This window comes from Synchiropus splendidus, chromosome 1 (genome assembly GCF_027744825.2).
Source record: "Synchiropus splendidus isolate RoL2022-P1 chromosome 1, RoL_Sspl_1.0, whole genome shotgun sequence".
NCBI classification, from domain to species: domain Eukaryota; kingdom Metazoa; phylum Chordata; class Actinopteri; order Syngnathiformes; family Callionymidae; genus Synchiropus; species Synchiropus splendidus.
The window spans coordinates 22,811,954-22,830,097 of record NC_071334.1 but is presented as its reverse complement, the minus strand read 5'-3'; the positions used below and the strand labels follow the sequence as shown (position 1 = coordinate 22,830,097).

At 41.3% G+C, this 18,144-nt stretch overlaps 1 protein-coding gene across 4 annotated transcripts in view; it reads left to right on the top strand.

The window, feature by feature from the left end:
* LOC128751491 (inactive N-acetylated-alpha-linked acidic dipeptidase-like protein 2) overlaps window positions 1-18,144 on the top strand; it is a 273,010-nt gene that overhangs the window by 175,989 nt on the left and 78,877 nt on the right. For 3 of the 4 annotated variants that reach the window (XM_053852550.1, XM_053852561.1, XM_053852541.1), the window contains one exon: window positions 13,904-14,041. The exons of the other annotated variant lie outside the window; for it this stretch is intronic. In XM_053852550.1, coding sequence (XP_053708525.1) covers window positions 13,904-14,041 — 138 coding nt within the window. The remainder of the gene's footprint in view (window positions 1-13,903; window positions 14,042-18,144) is intronic. 4 annotated transcript variants of the gene reach the window in all.

Here is an 18,144-nt window from a genome sequence, read left to right as displayed (position 1 = left end):
ACAGGATAAATGTTTATAAAGAGTCAAAATATTAGTTTTGCGGATTAACATGTAGTTGACTTTTGCCAACTCTTTATCTTAGAAGGAGCCCGGGGGAGAACTTACAATATCGACTGGAGACTCCAGCTGTCAGTTTCACTCCAGCGGGAGCTCATCTTTATTTTAAAGTCATTGGTTTGTGATGAAACTAAAATAGCCACTTTTCAAAAATGGAGAATGTCAGACTGAGAGTGTATATTCGGCACATGATCAAATCTCTGAGGAAGGTGGAGATGGAAACTGTGGTTATTCTTCTGCAGCTTTTTCTATAACTCAGTCACTTTTGTATACATTTATTTTTTTACTTACCTTTGTCCAAACCAAATCACACTCCTTCACAGGATGCCACAATCTTATTTATGAGAATCAGCATTGGTGACTGCAATTTTACTTTACTATACCTTGTCTCAACTGATTGGAATTTGGTATTCTGACTAGAAATACATAGTAAATCATGGTAAATAAAGATTGTATAGCTAGAACAGTTGTGAAGCTCAAGGTTCAGGGGACAAACAAATAATGTTATGTGGACTACAAGAGCTTAGTGCTGCGAGTTGTAATTGATCCCATATTTATGACATTTTTATTACAACAATGGTTTTCTAATTTATTGCCATTGACATTTCGTTCTACTGGTAAGCGATGTCACACTTTATTGAAGGAACAAAAACAAATTAATAAAGTGGGTAGGGAATTGAATGAAGGATGGGGAAGAATGTTTGTGCTTTATGGAGAGAACCATATTCTTTTAAAAATAAATATAGCCTCCAAAAATTTAAAGGAAGGGTAGTCGCTTTCTCTTTAGGCTCATTGTCTCTTAAGCATGTTGAAGAGTTTCAGTTCTTTCCAACATCACCTTGTGGTTCACAAGCTCTTCACTACTCCACAGAAATGCAGTTGTACGGTTGTTGCAAGATCTTTCTTTGGAGCATTTGATACCTGATCCACCTGGTGGTAACATGTTAAATTGAATAATTCAGGGCTGACGTTAGAGATAGGGAAGGTTGGTGCTTGATAAAAATATGATCCTGGCAGCCAACAAAGACTTGACAGTGAATTGGTGTTTCAAGCTCTTTACCTCTGTGTTTCCCCGCCTCCCTCATGCTGTGTTTGCTATTGAAGTCTTTGGAGCCACTTCCATCAGAAGTAGTGAATGTGGGTCACAGTCTTGGTCACAAATTGCAGAGAGAATAGCACAATACACGTGTGCTATTCTGCCTCAACGTTCTGATCTACTGTCGACAGCATCTCAAAGTCGCCGAGGCATCAATATAACACTGTCAGATCAGCCAGACCTTTTCTCCATTTAAGGACAGTTTAAGGGGAATCGCAGTTATCCCACTCTGTTCCCAGGCTGCATTAAAGCAACTTACACACTTCACTTGACCCTTCATCCTACTTCAAGGTGAGAGCAAAGTTTTCATTAGAGCACAATTAACTTGCACAGTTGTCAGGAGAAACTCTTTTCACTCCTGCTTCTGCTGAGAGTCGGACTTTGCTGGATTCATTAGAGCTAATTGGGTGTTTAGTGGGACACTGGTGAACAGTTGAAAGTGGGAACTGCGTTTGGAGCTTCAGCATCAATGGGGGCTGAATTATGCATGCAGGTTAAAGCTTCTGAAAGCGTCGCCTTATGTTTTATTTATGCCCGCTCGCAGATAGGACTGGATTAGGGCTGCAGCCCAGAGACCCCATGATGACACTCATAACACGGCCGTGGTGAACTCAGGGTTTGCCACAAAAATGGTGCGAATTACAGACAATTACATGTCTTTGGCCTCAAACTTTCGTGACCAAGGCTGGCTGCAGACAGTCACGGCTCATCTATGAGAAATGAGGCTTCAATTGTGGTGAGAAAAATCCATCTGCTGTAGACAGCCACTTGCTGTGTGGGACAGTAAGAGATCACTTCGCTCACCTGCTCCATATTATATTGCATTGAATGTTGGTGTCCTTGAAACAAGGACGTACCTCCAGTTTTCCCAGGTTTGCAGACCTTAGAATCCGCTTTTTTTCATACAATGTGATCCTATTTGTGTCATGGAGGACCGGGTTGTTCGCAACTGACTGTGATATTGCAGGGATGTGGGTCAGCATCTCCTTCTGAGGGTTAAAGAGAGCAGGAGTTTGTCAAACACATCAGCTCATTGTATTGTTCCAACGCTCACCCGTGGCACACCTAGGGCCATGACTGAAAAGGGAAGAATCATGGGTACAACTGGCCAAAATGAGCTTCCCCCAGCATGTGTGGGCAGGCTAAGCCTTAAGGAAGGGGTCAGGAGCATAGACATTTGGGAGAGAATCAAAGTATAACTGCTGCTCTTCTGCCAGATGAAGTAGTTTGGGCATCTGGTAAGGATGCCTCCTAGGTGTCTCCCTGGGGAGGGGTTGCGGTCATGCATGTCAGGGAGGAGGCCACATGTAGGAGAGCTCGTATGTCCGAGCTGGCCTGGATACATCCCGCACTCTCACACTGTCACCTGAGGAGGCTGTGGGAAGAAGACTTCCATGCTGAGACTGTTGCCCCGCAACCTGAATAAACAGAAGGAAATGGATGGATGAATGGATAAAAAGGATTTTCGCCAACTCATATGAACCTAAAATGATGTGGTTTCACTTAAACATAAAATTTCCGATGAGAAAGGCTTTAATCTTGCAACAGTGCATGTCACACTCACTCATGACACCAGTGCTACAAAGATGGGCGAGTAGCAGCAGTTCAGAATTCCTGTCACATAGTCTAAATTTGCCTCGGAACCTATTTAACAGCTGATTCATCATGCATGTAGATTGTGTGTTTAACCCTCCAAATGGAGCTGGCTTTCATTACACAACTTCCTGGCTGGAAAAACGGTCCGCTCTCCAGTTATTCCAGAATGATTAAGGTACAGTTAAGGTGTGCGTGTGTGTGTCCTAGGGATGTTGTGAGTGCAGTGGAGCTTCAAATTGGCCCTCCTTGCCTCAGTTTTCCAAGATAATAGACATGCAAATAATCTGGTGTGTTCAGGTGTGCGGGTGTGTGCGCCCCCAACTTTTGGTCTGACTCCACGGTAACAAGGCACGAAGGCTGAAGACAAAAAACTGTCTCTGCTGTCTTACATGCCCACGAGGAGCAGGAGCCACACTGAGAATGGGACTTATCCTCTGTGAACCCACAGAGTCAATTCTTTTTCAGAATTCAACAACCATTAACTCAGTTTGCTTCTTATTTTTAAATGCGCTTTGAAAATTAGATTTGGCGTCAGAGGTGGCATCAGTCTGGAAAGCATTATCTCCCAGTTTGCTGTTTAGTTTGTGGCTCTTTATCTGAAAAGGTAAGAGGTTCTCAGTGAGCAGGTGGGGCCTCGATGGGTGCTGGTTTGACTCTCTACTGTGGTAAAGCCAACTTGGCAACACCGACAACGCCGTCGCTCTCCTGATATCAATCTCGCTAAGTAGCAGACTGGTGTAGCTTCGTAAAGCAGGGCACATTTTCAGGGGTAATGTTTGCTTTTGAATAACTATTCGTGTGGATCTTGACTTCATTTTGAAGCACCACCTACAGAGTGCTGGACAGGAGGCCACTGCTACATGAAGTTTCATCAGATGCTCACTGATGATACGGCATTTCTGTCTGCCTCCTCTCATGTCCAGCAAATTCTTCCAAGATGCTTGGACAGCCATATACGGATAATGTCACTTCACACATCTGAAAGGTGACAAATTGAAACGTGGCGTCTTTGCGACGTTTGTTTAATTGTGCCGACATCATTATCGGCTTTTCTCCAGACAATTCTCAGAATTCTCAGAACTGTTTGCCATTTCGATGTCATATCTCCTGCAAGACAGCCCGGTGGGAGAGTCGAACATCTGTGGCTCGCTCCTGTTTGCCCATGAGAGAGCTGAAAATAAACGATTCGCCAGGAGGAGGCCTGTTTCTCGAGCTTGTTCTGCTTTCACACACACAACATCTATATTACCACTGTCTAGTGATGTATGTGGGTTAATACAGCGCTCTCATCATCTTAATTAATCTATTACAAAAGACGAGATGTTGGTTTGTGTTACAGTGTGCGTCCCAGCTTTCCTGCTGGGGTTTCTTCTTTTCCTGAAGCACAATCCCAACTGGATTTTCTGACATTAAAGTTGAACAAATAATTGTTTCCTCTCACAATTTTTGTTTTGTTTTACTCTTAAAACATGTTGAAATATCATGCATATAGCTTATAACATAAAGCTTGGATCAAACTCAATGTATTGCAGTCATCATTTTATGAGCAGTCTTTTTTGCAGACCAGTGGACTGGTTCCATATTTCCCAAATGAACTTGAAACTCCCCAGAGTGCAAGTATTGGACGTGCTCGGCCTCTCTGGGATTTAATAGTTAATTGTCTGGCGCTCACTTACACACAAAAAGAGTGAAACTTGCCTGAGGAAAGATTGATTCATGCAATTGGGTCAGTTCCCAGGGGGACTAGTGGAGGTGAAGACAAAGGGAGGAAGAGCTGTTTACTGAATGGTTTCAGATAATGAGTTAGAATTTACGGATCAGGATTTTTTTCAGTTCAGTTTTATCCGTCGGAAATTTAAAATCGGTCAGATTCAGAGGACAGCTTTGAGCCTAGATGGCATCAGTCAATGCTGTTTTGGAATGGTGATTGTGTTAAAGGCACCCTGTTGGGTACTTTATCTTCAATTTTTTCTTCAATAGTCAATTCTCATGCACTAAGAGAGAAAGTTTTGAATCAAAATATAGTTTCAAATGTTTGTATTTGTCAAAGTTACAAACTAAAAGTAAAGTAATGATACCCCTTGACCACTAACTGTGAAAAAAATGTACATCACTAACGCATTTAAAGAATTTTAAATACAGATTTTTGTTGATAAAAAATTAAACTGACCTCACTGGCAATGCGTTTGTTGCAGTAGTTCAACATGTGAGTTGTTGTAACCCACAGAGACATCACACTCCCGGCGCTGATGCTGATGTGAGGAGTGCTGTCACTGTATTCATCCTAAATGTGTTTAATCGATATTTGAGTATCGATTAACACATTTAGAGTATGAGGCAAAATAGATTGGTCTATTCAATGAGGCCACATTATGCATTTGCAAAAATCACCAAAATGCTCTCAACTGTGAAGGAACAAATCCATATATGATTAATTTAATAAAAAAAAAATATATATATATATATATATTTTTTTTTTAATTAAATTAATCATATATATATATATATATATATATATATATATATATATATATATATATATATATATTATATATATATATATATATATATATATATTTATTTTTTTATTAAATTAATCATATATGGATTTGTTCCTTCACAGTTGAGAGCATTTTGGTGATTTTTGCAAATGCATAATGTGGCCTCATTGAATAGACCTTTCAAGGCAGACTTTGGAAGCGGCGTAACCCAAACACCACTGCTCATGATGAATGATCTGTTTTTTTTATTTACATTTTTTTTTTTTTTTTGTTCTTTTATTTTTTTTTTTTTTTTTACTTTGGTAATGGCAATCCATATTGTGACTGTCACAGTGGTTTAGGGCTGAGTGGTTGATGTGCTATATTCACAGTAGTGAGGTGAGCAGAAGTGATGGTGAGATGGTGGGAATGAGAAAGTACAGAAGACTGGCTAACTACTGCTGACTCTGAGGGTGCACAGTGGTATTTTATAGTGACTGCAAGCCAGTCGGGCTGCTGCCACAGATGTATGAAGCTTTTGTTATAATAAGAGCTGCTGAATTTACTTGAAGACAGTGTTCTGGGAAAGAAGAAACAGCCTAGAACTGGCTGTGGTGGGGACAATATGGTGGCCGTACAAGTTGTAAAGCAATGCTGTTTGGTTTGGCTGGTGAAATGGGAGGTGAAGGTGAGTGAGGAAAGATCCCTGCAACATCTGTCCTTGAGACTTTGTCAGCTAATGTGCTGTAGGTGTGGACTGTTATGTTAAGACCTTTGTGTGTCGTGCACACTCCAATATAATTCATTTAATATGGTTTCAAAACTTCAACAATTATGTGTGTGATTGCATGTTTATTTTCAGTCTTCTGCTGTGCTGACTTGTAAAAGAGAAGAGATAATGGGTTGAAATCAGTTAGACCCACATAGATCTTTGCAGACGGATCTCCGGGTGGGCTGTGACCTTAAAAACAGTTGGATGGATGATTTGTCCTGAGGAGTCTGAAGAAAGTTGGTAACAGCACGTTTTCATTTTGCCAGTCCACATGTGCTTGTGTTCATGCGCACTCTGACCGGTCGGAATCTTTGACCCACTTCTCAGTCCATTCAAATTCTGCTTTTAGGCAGCTCTGTTTCTGAGACGTTTCTCCAAAAAAAAACACATTTCTAGTGTAATGAGGCATTCATGAATCACATGGCTGCTGAAGAAAAATAATGCACTCCTAATCACTCCAGCGCTCATGAATTCTCACTGCTTTTTATGAAACGTTCTACTGATGCTTTTTCATAATATTTGATATTGATAGAAATGGTGTGTGAGGCAGACAGAGGAGAGGAGGGATAGTGGGCACAACGGATTAAGAACGTTGTGATGGACTGGCTCCCTCTTTAATGTCAGTTTTGGTGACAGGAGCTGACTGACTATTAGAGCTAGGGTTATGGATTTGTGTGTGGGATTGGTCTGTCTCTTCTTCCTCCTTGTGAGGACATTTGGCTTTGCTAGGACAGTTTCATTCTGAATTTAATGATGAAGACTTCAAAATAACTTGGTTGGAGTCTTGGTTAATGTTCAAGATTATTGATATGAACTTAAACAAGTTGCAAAATTTTATTTTATGCCTTTTTTTTTTTGCATGTGAGAAGTGAGGGTCAAATGAGGATCAAAAAGGTTTGTGTTTTCTGAAAGTTGCATGAGGATGGTTAAGTACAGGGTTGGAGTCTTGGAGGATGGAAGACAATGGTTTTGGTTTGGTTCATTTGTCGGCAGTTTTGAGACATCCAACCGGTCCTAACAGGCTAAAAACTGCCTGCTGGGCCTTGAGAATCTTATAAATATGGAATGGAACATGGTGACAAATGGAAGTCAAGGGTCAGTTCACACGTTGCGATGAAATCCACCTCGGTGCCATGTCTCTGATGCCAAGCCAAAAACTGAGACAATTGCTTGGTCAGCAGTGTCGTAGGCTCTTCCAAGATTCTAAACATTTTAACTTTTGCAATGTCTGTAGATAAAAACCAATCACCTGCGACTTTTGAAAGTGCAGTTGCCCTGCTTGTTCATTGTTCTAACATCCAACTGGAAAAGACTCAACATCTTCTAAAGTATAGATCTGACTGAAAACAAGGTTTTCACAATGGGACTGAAATGGGACTAAGAAGTGGTGAGTCCTGGCTGGGTTTCTTTAAAAGGGTTTGGAGAGCATCATGATGAAAAGAGTCGGGGAAGATGTCATCTGAGAGAGAACCGTTCATTATTAATGTACAACCATCGTAAATGCCGATGAATGTTTCACACTGTGGACCCTCACTGTGGAAGTCCAAAAATGAACAGTAACATCAGCTCATCTGGAAGACGCAGATTGTCCTTGAAGCACCTCCAACGCTTTCTGCACCTGCCTTTTTAAAAGTGCGTTTTTGTTCTTATAGGATTAAGAGCAATTAAATTCTTGGCTGACTCCGATAGTCTCATCAACCTTCCCTCAGCTGGCTGTTCTTTATCTGTCGCGTTGAAGCCTTTACAATGTTTTTGTTTCCACGAAATGTCTCCAGACGCTGCCACTGAATTAACTACATGTATTGTGTAAACACTGAATCACATTTAATATACTGTAAAGAGGCCTTCATTTATGGACAATTGAAGACAGTAACAAGCAGAAATGCACGTGATGAAGAAACGCCGCAAAAACACCAGTGAATAAACTGAAAATAGTTCGGCGGATCTCGAGGGACTGTGTCTCACAGCACCCCTTCATTGTCTCTTTTGTTGCCTCAGCTCATTTTTCTTTTTTTCCTGGCTGTGCGTCCGTGTTATGAGTGTCATTAAGCTTGCATTAAAACATCATCATCATTACTGAAGGATTAGTCATTCCCTCGGCTTTCCTCCCTCCTCCAGAGCGTCAGCACACGATCATAGTCTATTCAAACAACAACGTTGCTGGCCCACTGAGCTCTTCAACCGTCTCACCGCGTGACAACAGCGAATCTTATGAGAAAAAATCTGTACGTCCATTTCGTACGGCTGGGCGCCTCATTTCCTCATCCCGAGGAACCATGGTTCTTTTTATTCATTTCCCAGACGCACCTCATCTTTTAACCCCAAATTCATTTCCACTTGTGGATTCAATACTTGGCCACAGCTTGGGTCTTGCTAGAGCCGTTCTTTCCTGTGGCTTTCTCGTGTTTCCATGGCAACTCTGCGTTTTGGGTCGCTCCTGGCACTCAGACACACACCATGTCAATGCATTCATGAATGCATGTGGGACAAATGTTTGATTGGCCTTTGTGAACCAGATGAAGAACCTTGACGTTGTTTCAGTCATTTTCACAACAGTTTTGGTTTCTCGCCACGACAGCCTTGCTCATTGAAATGGTAATTACATTCATTTAATATTCTAACCCTGGAGGATAAGTGGGTGAATGGAAAAAAAAAACTTTCTCAAAAGGTTTAATTTCTAAAGTTTCATATTGACGTCAAAAAATTAAACAAAATGGTAAATTGATTTTAAAAGTCAGGCAAGATTTTGATTTAAGTGGACGACACCTCAGCTGGCCGCGCATGATATATACAGAATATCACACAGAGTTACTACTCCAAGATGTTGTTGGTTGACTGCTTATCTCACACCAGAGATGTCCACTTATATCCTCAACATACTTCAACATTCATCTCATGATATCGGGTTTTGTCACACTGCGCCATTTGTGCATCAATACAATTAACCGTCTAAACTAACCTCCATCATCCTTCAGGGTGTCGCAGCTTTCCTATCCCTTCACTTCATCTGTTTCTGGTCATACTTTCAAGTCACCATCCACTTCCTGCTCCACTCCGCTCCCCTTCTCCATCTCCTCATCTCCTGCCCCGCAGGCAATTTTTCCCTCTGAAGTTATCCATCAGTCTCATGACCTCTCCTTTTCATCTATCCTTTTGTGTTCCTGTCATTTTACCCCCTTCCTTGTCTCTCCACCTCCCACCTTCCTCCTGTGTCCTGAATTATTAACCCCAGCCTGGTGTTGGGATCTGGTGACCAGCCACGAATGGAGTTCAAAGGGGCTGCAGGTGTCTGAGTGTGTACGTCGAAGCGCTGTAAATAGAATTGATTATGTAAAAAGACAGATTTACTCCAGTAAAATAACCACACTTGTGAGAGGAGGTCATAAATGCTATGCTTTCCCCGCTGGCTTCTTTATTACCCTTAAGAAGCTTTTCTTGAGAAGTGAGTATCGTCAAGCTTTTATTCCATGTTGGCCTTGTTCCTTAATCCTGAAAATAATATCACCTTTTCTTGAGAAGTTCCTTTTAATCCCTTTAGTTCCATTAAGTCATTTTAATACAATAAAATAGATTTGTGGTTTCCGGTATCAAAAGGGAGCGGATTTCACGTGAAGTGTCACTGATCTGTTGAGCCCTCTTTAGGACCTGTTGGAAACTCTGGAGGTTTTGTTAAGGACACTGGTGCTGCGTCTGTGGCGGTGATATTGTTGTTGAATGCAGTTCCTCACAAATCCCTCCTCTCGCCACCAGCTTTTAAACATGCAATGATCCAACCTCTCTTAAAGAAACCTCATCTAAACTCAAATGACACGAGTCACTTCAGACCCATCTATTAACATCAGTTTAGCTAAGGTCTTAGAAGAAATTGTGTCCTCTCATATTGTAGGATTCATGCATCAGAACTCTTTTTTTGAACAGCTGCAGTCTGGTTTTAGATCAGGACACATCACTGAAACAACTCTTCTACTTCTCTTCGCTGCTGCTTCTGTGAGATCCCATTGCAGCAGTGGACACTGTTCAACCATGGAATTTCTCTGGACAGTCTTTGCTCCTGGGTGGGAATCAAAGACACTGCTCTTAGTTGGTTCCTGTCATACCTCCCTGACAGGACATCACCACGGGGAACTTTTGTTCATCCACAGCCAAACTTACCTGTGGTGTGCCGCAGGGTTGCATTTTAGGTCCCATTCAATTTTCATTCAAGTGCTACCTCCTGAACTAGACCATGCCCTCTTGCCATGCAGTGACAGTCAGTCAAATGAGAAACAGAATGTGTCTTTTATCTAGTCTTACATTATTTGGGATTATTTCTGAAGCATATAGTGCTGCAGCCATCTGTGTTTCAAAGGGTCTATGACAAGATGTAGGAACTGTGCATGCAATTCCATATGAAATGATCTCTTAGTATCACGGAGTAGATGGAACAACTGGGGTGGTTAAGTAGCAAGCTAAAAAAGTCCATCCACAAACACAAGTATGCTTCAGAATTTCAAATAAGTCCTGGCTCCAAATGCCAATCGGTACTTTGATTCATTGACTTCATTTATATTTTTGATGTAATACACCGTAGTTGTTTAGAATGATGCGGTATGTAATCTCAACTGTCTGCATCACAGGAACCAGATGCTCGATTTCTGTGATGTATGAATGCAAAAGCGATACTGGCATGTTTTTAACTTTCACGATGAACTGGTAGCCATCATGATTCCTCCTGATGATTGCTGTCAGATAGCTGCTCCTCCTCGTCTGCTTCCACTTTAACAAGAATTGAGTTGAGGATGAACCTTATGTGTATGTGTGTGTGTGTGTGTGTGTGTGTGTGGGGGGGGGGGGGGGGGGGGGGGGGGGTGGTAATATCTACGGGCTCCTGCAAACGCTGAAGTCATTGCAAATGTCTAGGTTCTTTCAGAGTAAGGCAATATATAAATGTAGCAATAAACCTCAGGGGTTAAAGGTTGGCCGGCTGTGTAAAGCGCAGGTGATGTGCGTTTGACAGGTATGTGTGGGAGATATTCTTTGTGGAAAAGTGTTGTCGGTTCACCTCCGATTACACATTTCTCGGCTGTTTACTGTCAGCTGTTGTATCGAGTAGCTGTCCTGTCTCTGACGGATGATCACCACACAGAGAACATGTCAGAATCCCAAACTCTTCAAACTAAATAGCAATCCAAAGACTGCAGTGGAGGAGACAGACGTTTTATTAAGCATGTACTCAGCAGCAGAGGTGTTCTTTAAAAAGTTGAGGATGGCCTGAAGCTCAGATTAGACTGGAGCACGGAAGCCATTCCTTATCTTAATGAGGGTAAAGCAGTTGCTCTGAGCGATGACCAAATACCTGAACATTTCCGTGGATCAGAAGCTGAGGAGAAAGAGCAGGTGAGGAATGCAGAAATTACAGACTGCTTCTGACAATGACGGTGAGGATAATGAATACCTTCAATAAAAGTGGGCCTTCATCTTGAAAGAATCCCATCAGTGAAGGACACAAACTCCACAGGGATGGTGCTCAGTCTGTCACTGTTATGGAATGGAGCTTCATAAACACAATTGTGCTTTGGCGGAGGAGAATACATCAGCAGGTGTGATATTTAAAGAAAGTACAAGAAATGATTCACAAAAATAAAAGCATCACTTTATCTCGATTTTTTATCTTGAAAAATATTCTACAAAGAATTCAAGAAGGTCAAACTGCTTGCATCAAGACAGTCTTCTGGATCAGACTAGACTCTGTAGTTGTCCTGAGGAGTTTGTATGTTGACCTTGTGCCAGGGTGGCGTTCATCTAGACTAGGGGAGAGCAAACCAGTCATTAAAGGTTTTGTCCTCACAGACTGAACCCAGTGGATCATGCAAGGACGTGGCTAATATTTGGATTTTTACAGGATGAAGAGAAGGTGGTTGGCACTCTTGCGGTGGCCTTTCTGCTTGGAGTTTGCATGGCCTGCCTCTCACCCAATGACCGCTGGGATAGGCTGCAGCATTCCTCGAAACCCTGAACATGAACCCATGAAATGAAGCATTTTTAATTTGCCATAATGTGCTCAAAATGGTTCATCTCTGTGTCCAAAGCTCCGCCAACAAAGCTAATCGCCTGGATCACGACTGCCTGGATGCAAGTAGCATCAACTGAGGTGGCTGTGGTGTGGTGCGGGCAAAAACATTTTGAGCGCTTTAACGTGAATAAAATTTGTTAGGAGTTCATGATTCAAGTTCAGAATATTGTAGAGTTTGTTTCACGAGTCAGTGTTGATGGTGGACCCCGTTTTCAAAACTAGTTTAGAAGTGATCCTCATGCATTTTTACTGTAAGCCAGGTGAACCACTGACCTTTCTACGACGGCACCACTGTACCCGCAGCCTGTTGACCAGTGCGGCTTATGTATGAACAAGACCTATTTTCCTACCTAAATTTAGTGGGTGTGGCTAATATTCTGGTGCGCTCTATAGTCCAGAATTTATGGTATATATTTATATACGTATTTTAAGCATTTGAAATTGAGTTGATATCATTTATGTCAAATTCAGATGAGCAGGTGGCAGTCCCTATCAAGAACTCGCTGGTTAAAACTTGATGCAAAATACTCTGATCTTCCATTAAGTTGTCAGTTGGGGAAGCACACTGAATCAGTTTGGACTTGTTCAGGAGAAATATTGGTGCTCACAAACACAGAGAAGGACATACATACCGTAGCTATCCAAGCATTTCCAAGCGTCAAGAACACAACACAGAGCAAGCGTGGCAATGGTGGGAGAAAAAACCCTGGGAATAAAACGAGAGAACTACATCCAAAGACCCCAGAACAACTGCCAAGGCACTGCTGAATGATTTGGCCAACTCAGGAATCACAGCCTCTCACACCACAACAGCTCTTGACAGGAATGGACTGTGCGCCTGCAGACCAAGTGGAACACCAATTTGAGACGAGAGACCTTCATGTCAGAGTCAAGTTTGCTCAGGACAACTTGGAGACAGATTACTCGAATAGTAAGAGTGTTCTACAGTCTGATGAGACGAAATAGAGCTTCTGGCCACTGCTTCTGTTTGGAGAAAAAAAAAAAGGAGAGGCATATGAGCCAAAGAACATCAGCTGTGGGGATGCTTCAGTGCATCTGGTACTGGAAATCTTGTCACGGAAGGCACACTTTGGACGAAGGAAAGATGAGGAGATTTTAGTCAAAATCCTGATCCAGTCAACAGTAAAACCGGGTCTGACTTATTGCTTCATTTTCTAGCGTGAATACCATCCAAAGCATGCATCTCTCTTGGTTCAGAATGGTCTCCAGAAGAGCAAAGTGAATGTAACTGAGTGACTTGCTCAAAGGCCTGACTTAAATCACATGGAAAATATGTGAGGTGTCATCTGAAATTTTCCAAAGAAGAACAGGCCAGAATTCCTCAAAAGGCTGGCTGTTATCGAACAAAAGGGTTTGAATGTTGTCACCAGTCCATCGCAGGACACAACACACCTTTCACATGGTAACTGACGTACCTGGAGAAAACCCATGCGTGCAAAAACCCATGCGTGGGAACATGCAAACTCCACCCGGAAGGTCCAGAGCTGGATTTGAATCCTGAGCCTTCTTGCTGAGAGTGCTAACTATTGCTCCCACTGAGCCGTTCAAATGAAAAAACATTCATTTTTTTATTTTTTTCAGCGTAAATAGATAACAATAATGAAAGATGGCTACAACAAAAATATACAAATATATGTGCTGTCCAACAGCTAACTGTAAGTTTGACTATTGCATGTATATTCTGAAAGAATTTTAAATTATGTAACTTCAAGTACAACGGAAGATTTGATCAAATAACATTCACTATGACTTCATTTTTGTATCATCTATGGCAAATGTCACTTTAGGCATTTTTTTAAACATACTTTGTTTTTCCTTTCCTGATGCAGGCTCACAAACAAACCAGCTGCATCTCACTTCGTTGTTGGTCCAGCCGATTTCTGCATTCTTGGCCAAGACTTTGCTGTCGTCTCCATCCACCGGACAGGGAGACCACTGCACTCCACTCGCGATGCCCGCCAAAGCAGGTAAAATGTCGAACCTTTGAAATCTGTCATGGCTGTCAATGTGATAAGATTTATTAAACAAGAACAAAGTTATACACAGATGAACAGATACGAAGAACCAAAGGCGCTGGAACCAGAACATAGACCGGGAAATACACACAAGGGCTGGGGAAAAACATGTAACAGAAAAGAGGCGAATTATACTCAAGCCTGACTGAGAAAACAATCGCACTCTGAAATCAACTCGCACACACAAGAAAATGACAATATCAGAAAATGAAAGTGAGATTTATAAAGCACTCATATGCAGATCTACCGGAGAAATAACTCCGGCTGAAAAGGGAGTCAAGTGCGCACAGAATTTAGAATATTCACAGGAGCAAACAAGAGAGTTGTGTCTTTGGAAAGTTTACCAACAGAACGCAAAGTAACCATCTGGCGACACAAGCTGGCACAGAGGTGTTGATATCCATGAAGACTTGATGAGCCGATGAATGCCAGCCATGTCGCTCGGAAAGCTGGGGAAAAACAAGGAAATGGAAACAAGACACAACTGGGAATCACAAAAATAAAAGCATGACGAACGCGGTCATGACAGAAACGATATAATAAAAAGTATAATTTCCTTATGTGCATACTCTTCATCAGATAAATGTAAATGGGGAACAATATTAGACTCAAATCAGATAACCATCAGATACTAGTCTTATTAGAAAGAAAACTTTAATTGTACATGGAATGAGTCTCATCATTGTCTGTCATCAAATGTGGCTTACAGTGATTCTTCCTTAATAAATTTGCCGCAACAGGTCTTGCTTGACTGACATGCTTAATCACATGGATGAACTCCAGTTGGACGAGGGAAATCAAACTACTAGTCCAAACGGAACTCAGAGGCAGACACAGACAGGAGGCACACACACACCAATGGCATCAATTGAACAAGAATCCATTCATTCATGGAGGAGAGTAATGGAACTCTCCACTCTATTTGTGCTCCAGTGTGTCCGTGACTGTCCTGTTTGCCTCCAACTGGGGTGCTTCAATCCTGGCACGACAGAACACAAGGGAAATGGGAACAGGGCGATGACGTCTTATTCTTTCTATAATAAAGTTATCATTGTTCTTCTTGTTATACAGATATTTATTTTTAGAGCCACTACTCTTTTACTTTCTTCAAACATAAACAGTCGTACAATCTCCATGTGACTACAACATGAAATGTATATACTGCAAGGTACATTTGTCCAGCATCACTCCAGCATGGCCTACACATCCTCACTCCCATGGTGTGATATATTATATATTATATATTATATATATATTGAATTGAAGCACATGATCTTCCTACCACAGAATATCCTGATGTGAAAAAAGACAGGGGTTGGGGTTAGGTAAGGCAGGTGATGGCACTCCTTAATTCTGCATGTCACAACATGTAATTTCAAAACAGGCGTATGTTTCAGTCACGACGACTTTAACGTAAACAGCAAGTGACATCCAAAGAAATTTAGTGAAGATAACTCAGTATAGATCACAAAAGTCCACTTATATAGTGTGCCATGGGAGTGAGGATGGGTTGGCGACGATTTCCCACGATGCAATTTTTATTACCATTCTGCATAGTAGCTTTCCCTCGGGTGTCCACCTTCTAAATCATCATTTATTTTCTAAACATCATCAGCTGGAAAACATGAAAGCAGTTCTGATTCGAAACACTGCATGAATAATACATACATGAACATAATGTGTAGCCTGTGATTGGATATTCATCAGCGCATTTACTCTAGTGTTTGTTTATTTATAACTCCAATCTCCCAGCTCTGCCTCTCTCAACTGACCCATGGCTTCAGTCTGCTGGTTATTTACTCCGGTGGTATTTTTTCTTCACACATGAGCTTGTGAGTCGGACGATCTTAGAGAAGATGTAAGATATGATTTAACCGACGTCGGCGAGGCTCACGCGCCTGACTGCTGACATCCAGAGGCTCGTATGGAGAACCTGCAGTTGAAAGAATGGCTCAAGTGAGTCGGACAAATGTATAGAAATGTCATAGAACCAGTGCTTTCTTCATCTGTATGACTTCTGCCTGACTGGAGCTGGAGCGAGAGCCATGTATAGTTCCAGTGTTTACACATGTGCTGAGGACAAACCCACTAATTGCATCATTAAGACTGAAGTTCTCCTCGCCTTCTTTCCCTTTCACTCTCAGAACTTTCCAAGTTTTTTTAGTTTCACTGCTCAGATTAGCATTTCTGCTTGATTGGGGTGGCATGAGGACGAGAAGAGCAGCTTTTTGGTGAAATCCCCTACACGGTTATCACCTAGCTGCTTTAGAGAAAAGTGGAATGAACGAATATTTGTTTTAAAATTCAGTCGTATTGGTTTGAATGTTTCACCTCTTGTAACAGGGTGGATTTTAAAGGGACTGAGACTCCGATAAGTAGAAGTTGTATTGTATGACAGTGTTGTGCATTCAGCAACGATTTATTCATTAGACAAAATGTATCTCTATAAATCCTGGAAGTACTGTATACAATGGGTTCCATACGATCTCAGGTTCTCATCCAATGTGTTGAGAGGAAAACCAGTTGTTTTTATCTGCCAAGACAGAAAAGCGAAAAAACAAGCTTCCATAGTATGGAAAACGTCACTCTAATAAATAAAAGCAAAGGAATTATGTATCAGTTATCAATAACAATATCGCTTTTGTTCATTTAATTTATTTATTTATTTTATTAACTGAAAAATTATTTGCTCTCATAGATGACCACATCACTGGAGAAATAAGGAGGACAAAAGGTACAAAGCAAAAACAAGACAAAAAGGCTTGGAATTTTTTTTTGTTAAGATGGGGGGCTACATTCTGTGCTATTTCAGTTTCCTGTCTTTGGCATGGTGGCGGACAGTTTGCTACCACGATGACATCCAGGGATCTGTTTTTGGATGCGGATGCAGCATCAAAGCATGTTCCAGAAGTCTCTTTGGTAGTTGCCTGAGGGAGGACAGGCAAGAAGTCTTTCTCCTGTGTTGTTGAGCAAATCTCTTTAGCCTCGATTGCTCTCCGCACCCACCTCAGAGCTGCACAGCATTTGCATACTTCTCATCCCAAGTTTGTCTTCCACTGATTCCCTTTTGTGAAGTGGCAGGGATGTTTCCAAAAATATATATATGAATCTATTCATCCTTGTTTGATTAATGCGATGAAAGAAATGGCTCTTGTCAGTACAATGGCACCCGAGTCACATTCTTCACTGCAGTCAGTCAGAGTAGCACGGCTGACCTTAACCATGCAAACACACCGGGACTTCTTTGTTGGCTTGGTTGTTTCTCTGTTTTTAATCAATCATTACTCCATTTAGCAGGTTTTTTTTCTTTGTTTTGATGTGTTCATTAATGTACACAATTCAAATATTATATTATATTAATATTATAATATCATATGAAGTTGCTGTCCAACACTTCTACCTAATTTCATTTGCAGTACACAGTTTTTAAGTACTGTCAAATTCATTTGTTAATGATAGAAAAAAAATTCATGGAAACGACAGTGGTTCTAATGACAGTTTACAAAATTCAGACCAGTTCAAGAGTGGAGCGGAAACACAGGCTGCTTTGAATTTGGAGAAGCTCACTTACTTTGAAGTCTCCATAATAGCATTAATAATTAATCCAATGGAAAACCCTTCTCCTTCATAGATCACTTTGAAGCGTATTAATAGCAATAGCCCTGACAAAAACTACTATCTGCTCGTAAAATATCCTAAAAAAACAGAAGCCTTTCATCGAACCTGAGCATGTTCTAAATGCTTGTGGTGCGTGTCTGTCGTCCCTCGAAAAACCAACAATAGAACTTGGTTCTCTTCTTCACATGTGCACTACTTTGTCTAATGAATGCGCAGTTCAGCCTTCATCAAATGAAGTTCAACGTTGGCATTGGATTTTAATATGAAAAGGACCGCTGTTGCACAATGATGAATAAATCATGCATCTTCAAGTGTTATTGTAGTTAACTCTAATGGGACTCAATTGAGGGGTTGTATGAAACTGAGTGTCAAATAATTCTACACAAAGCTTTGAAAACTGAGACTTATTCACCTGTTGCTATCACTCTCACAACAAA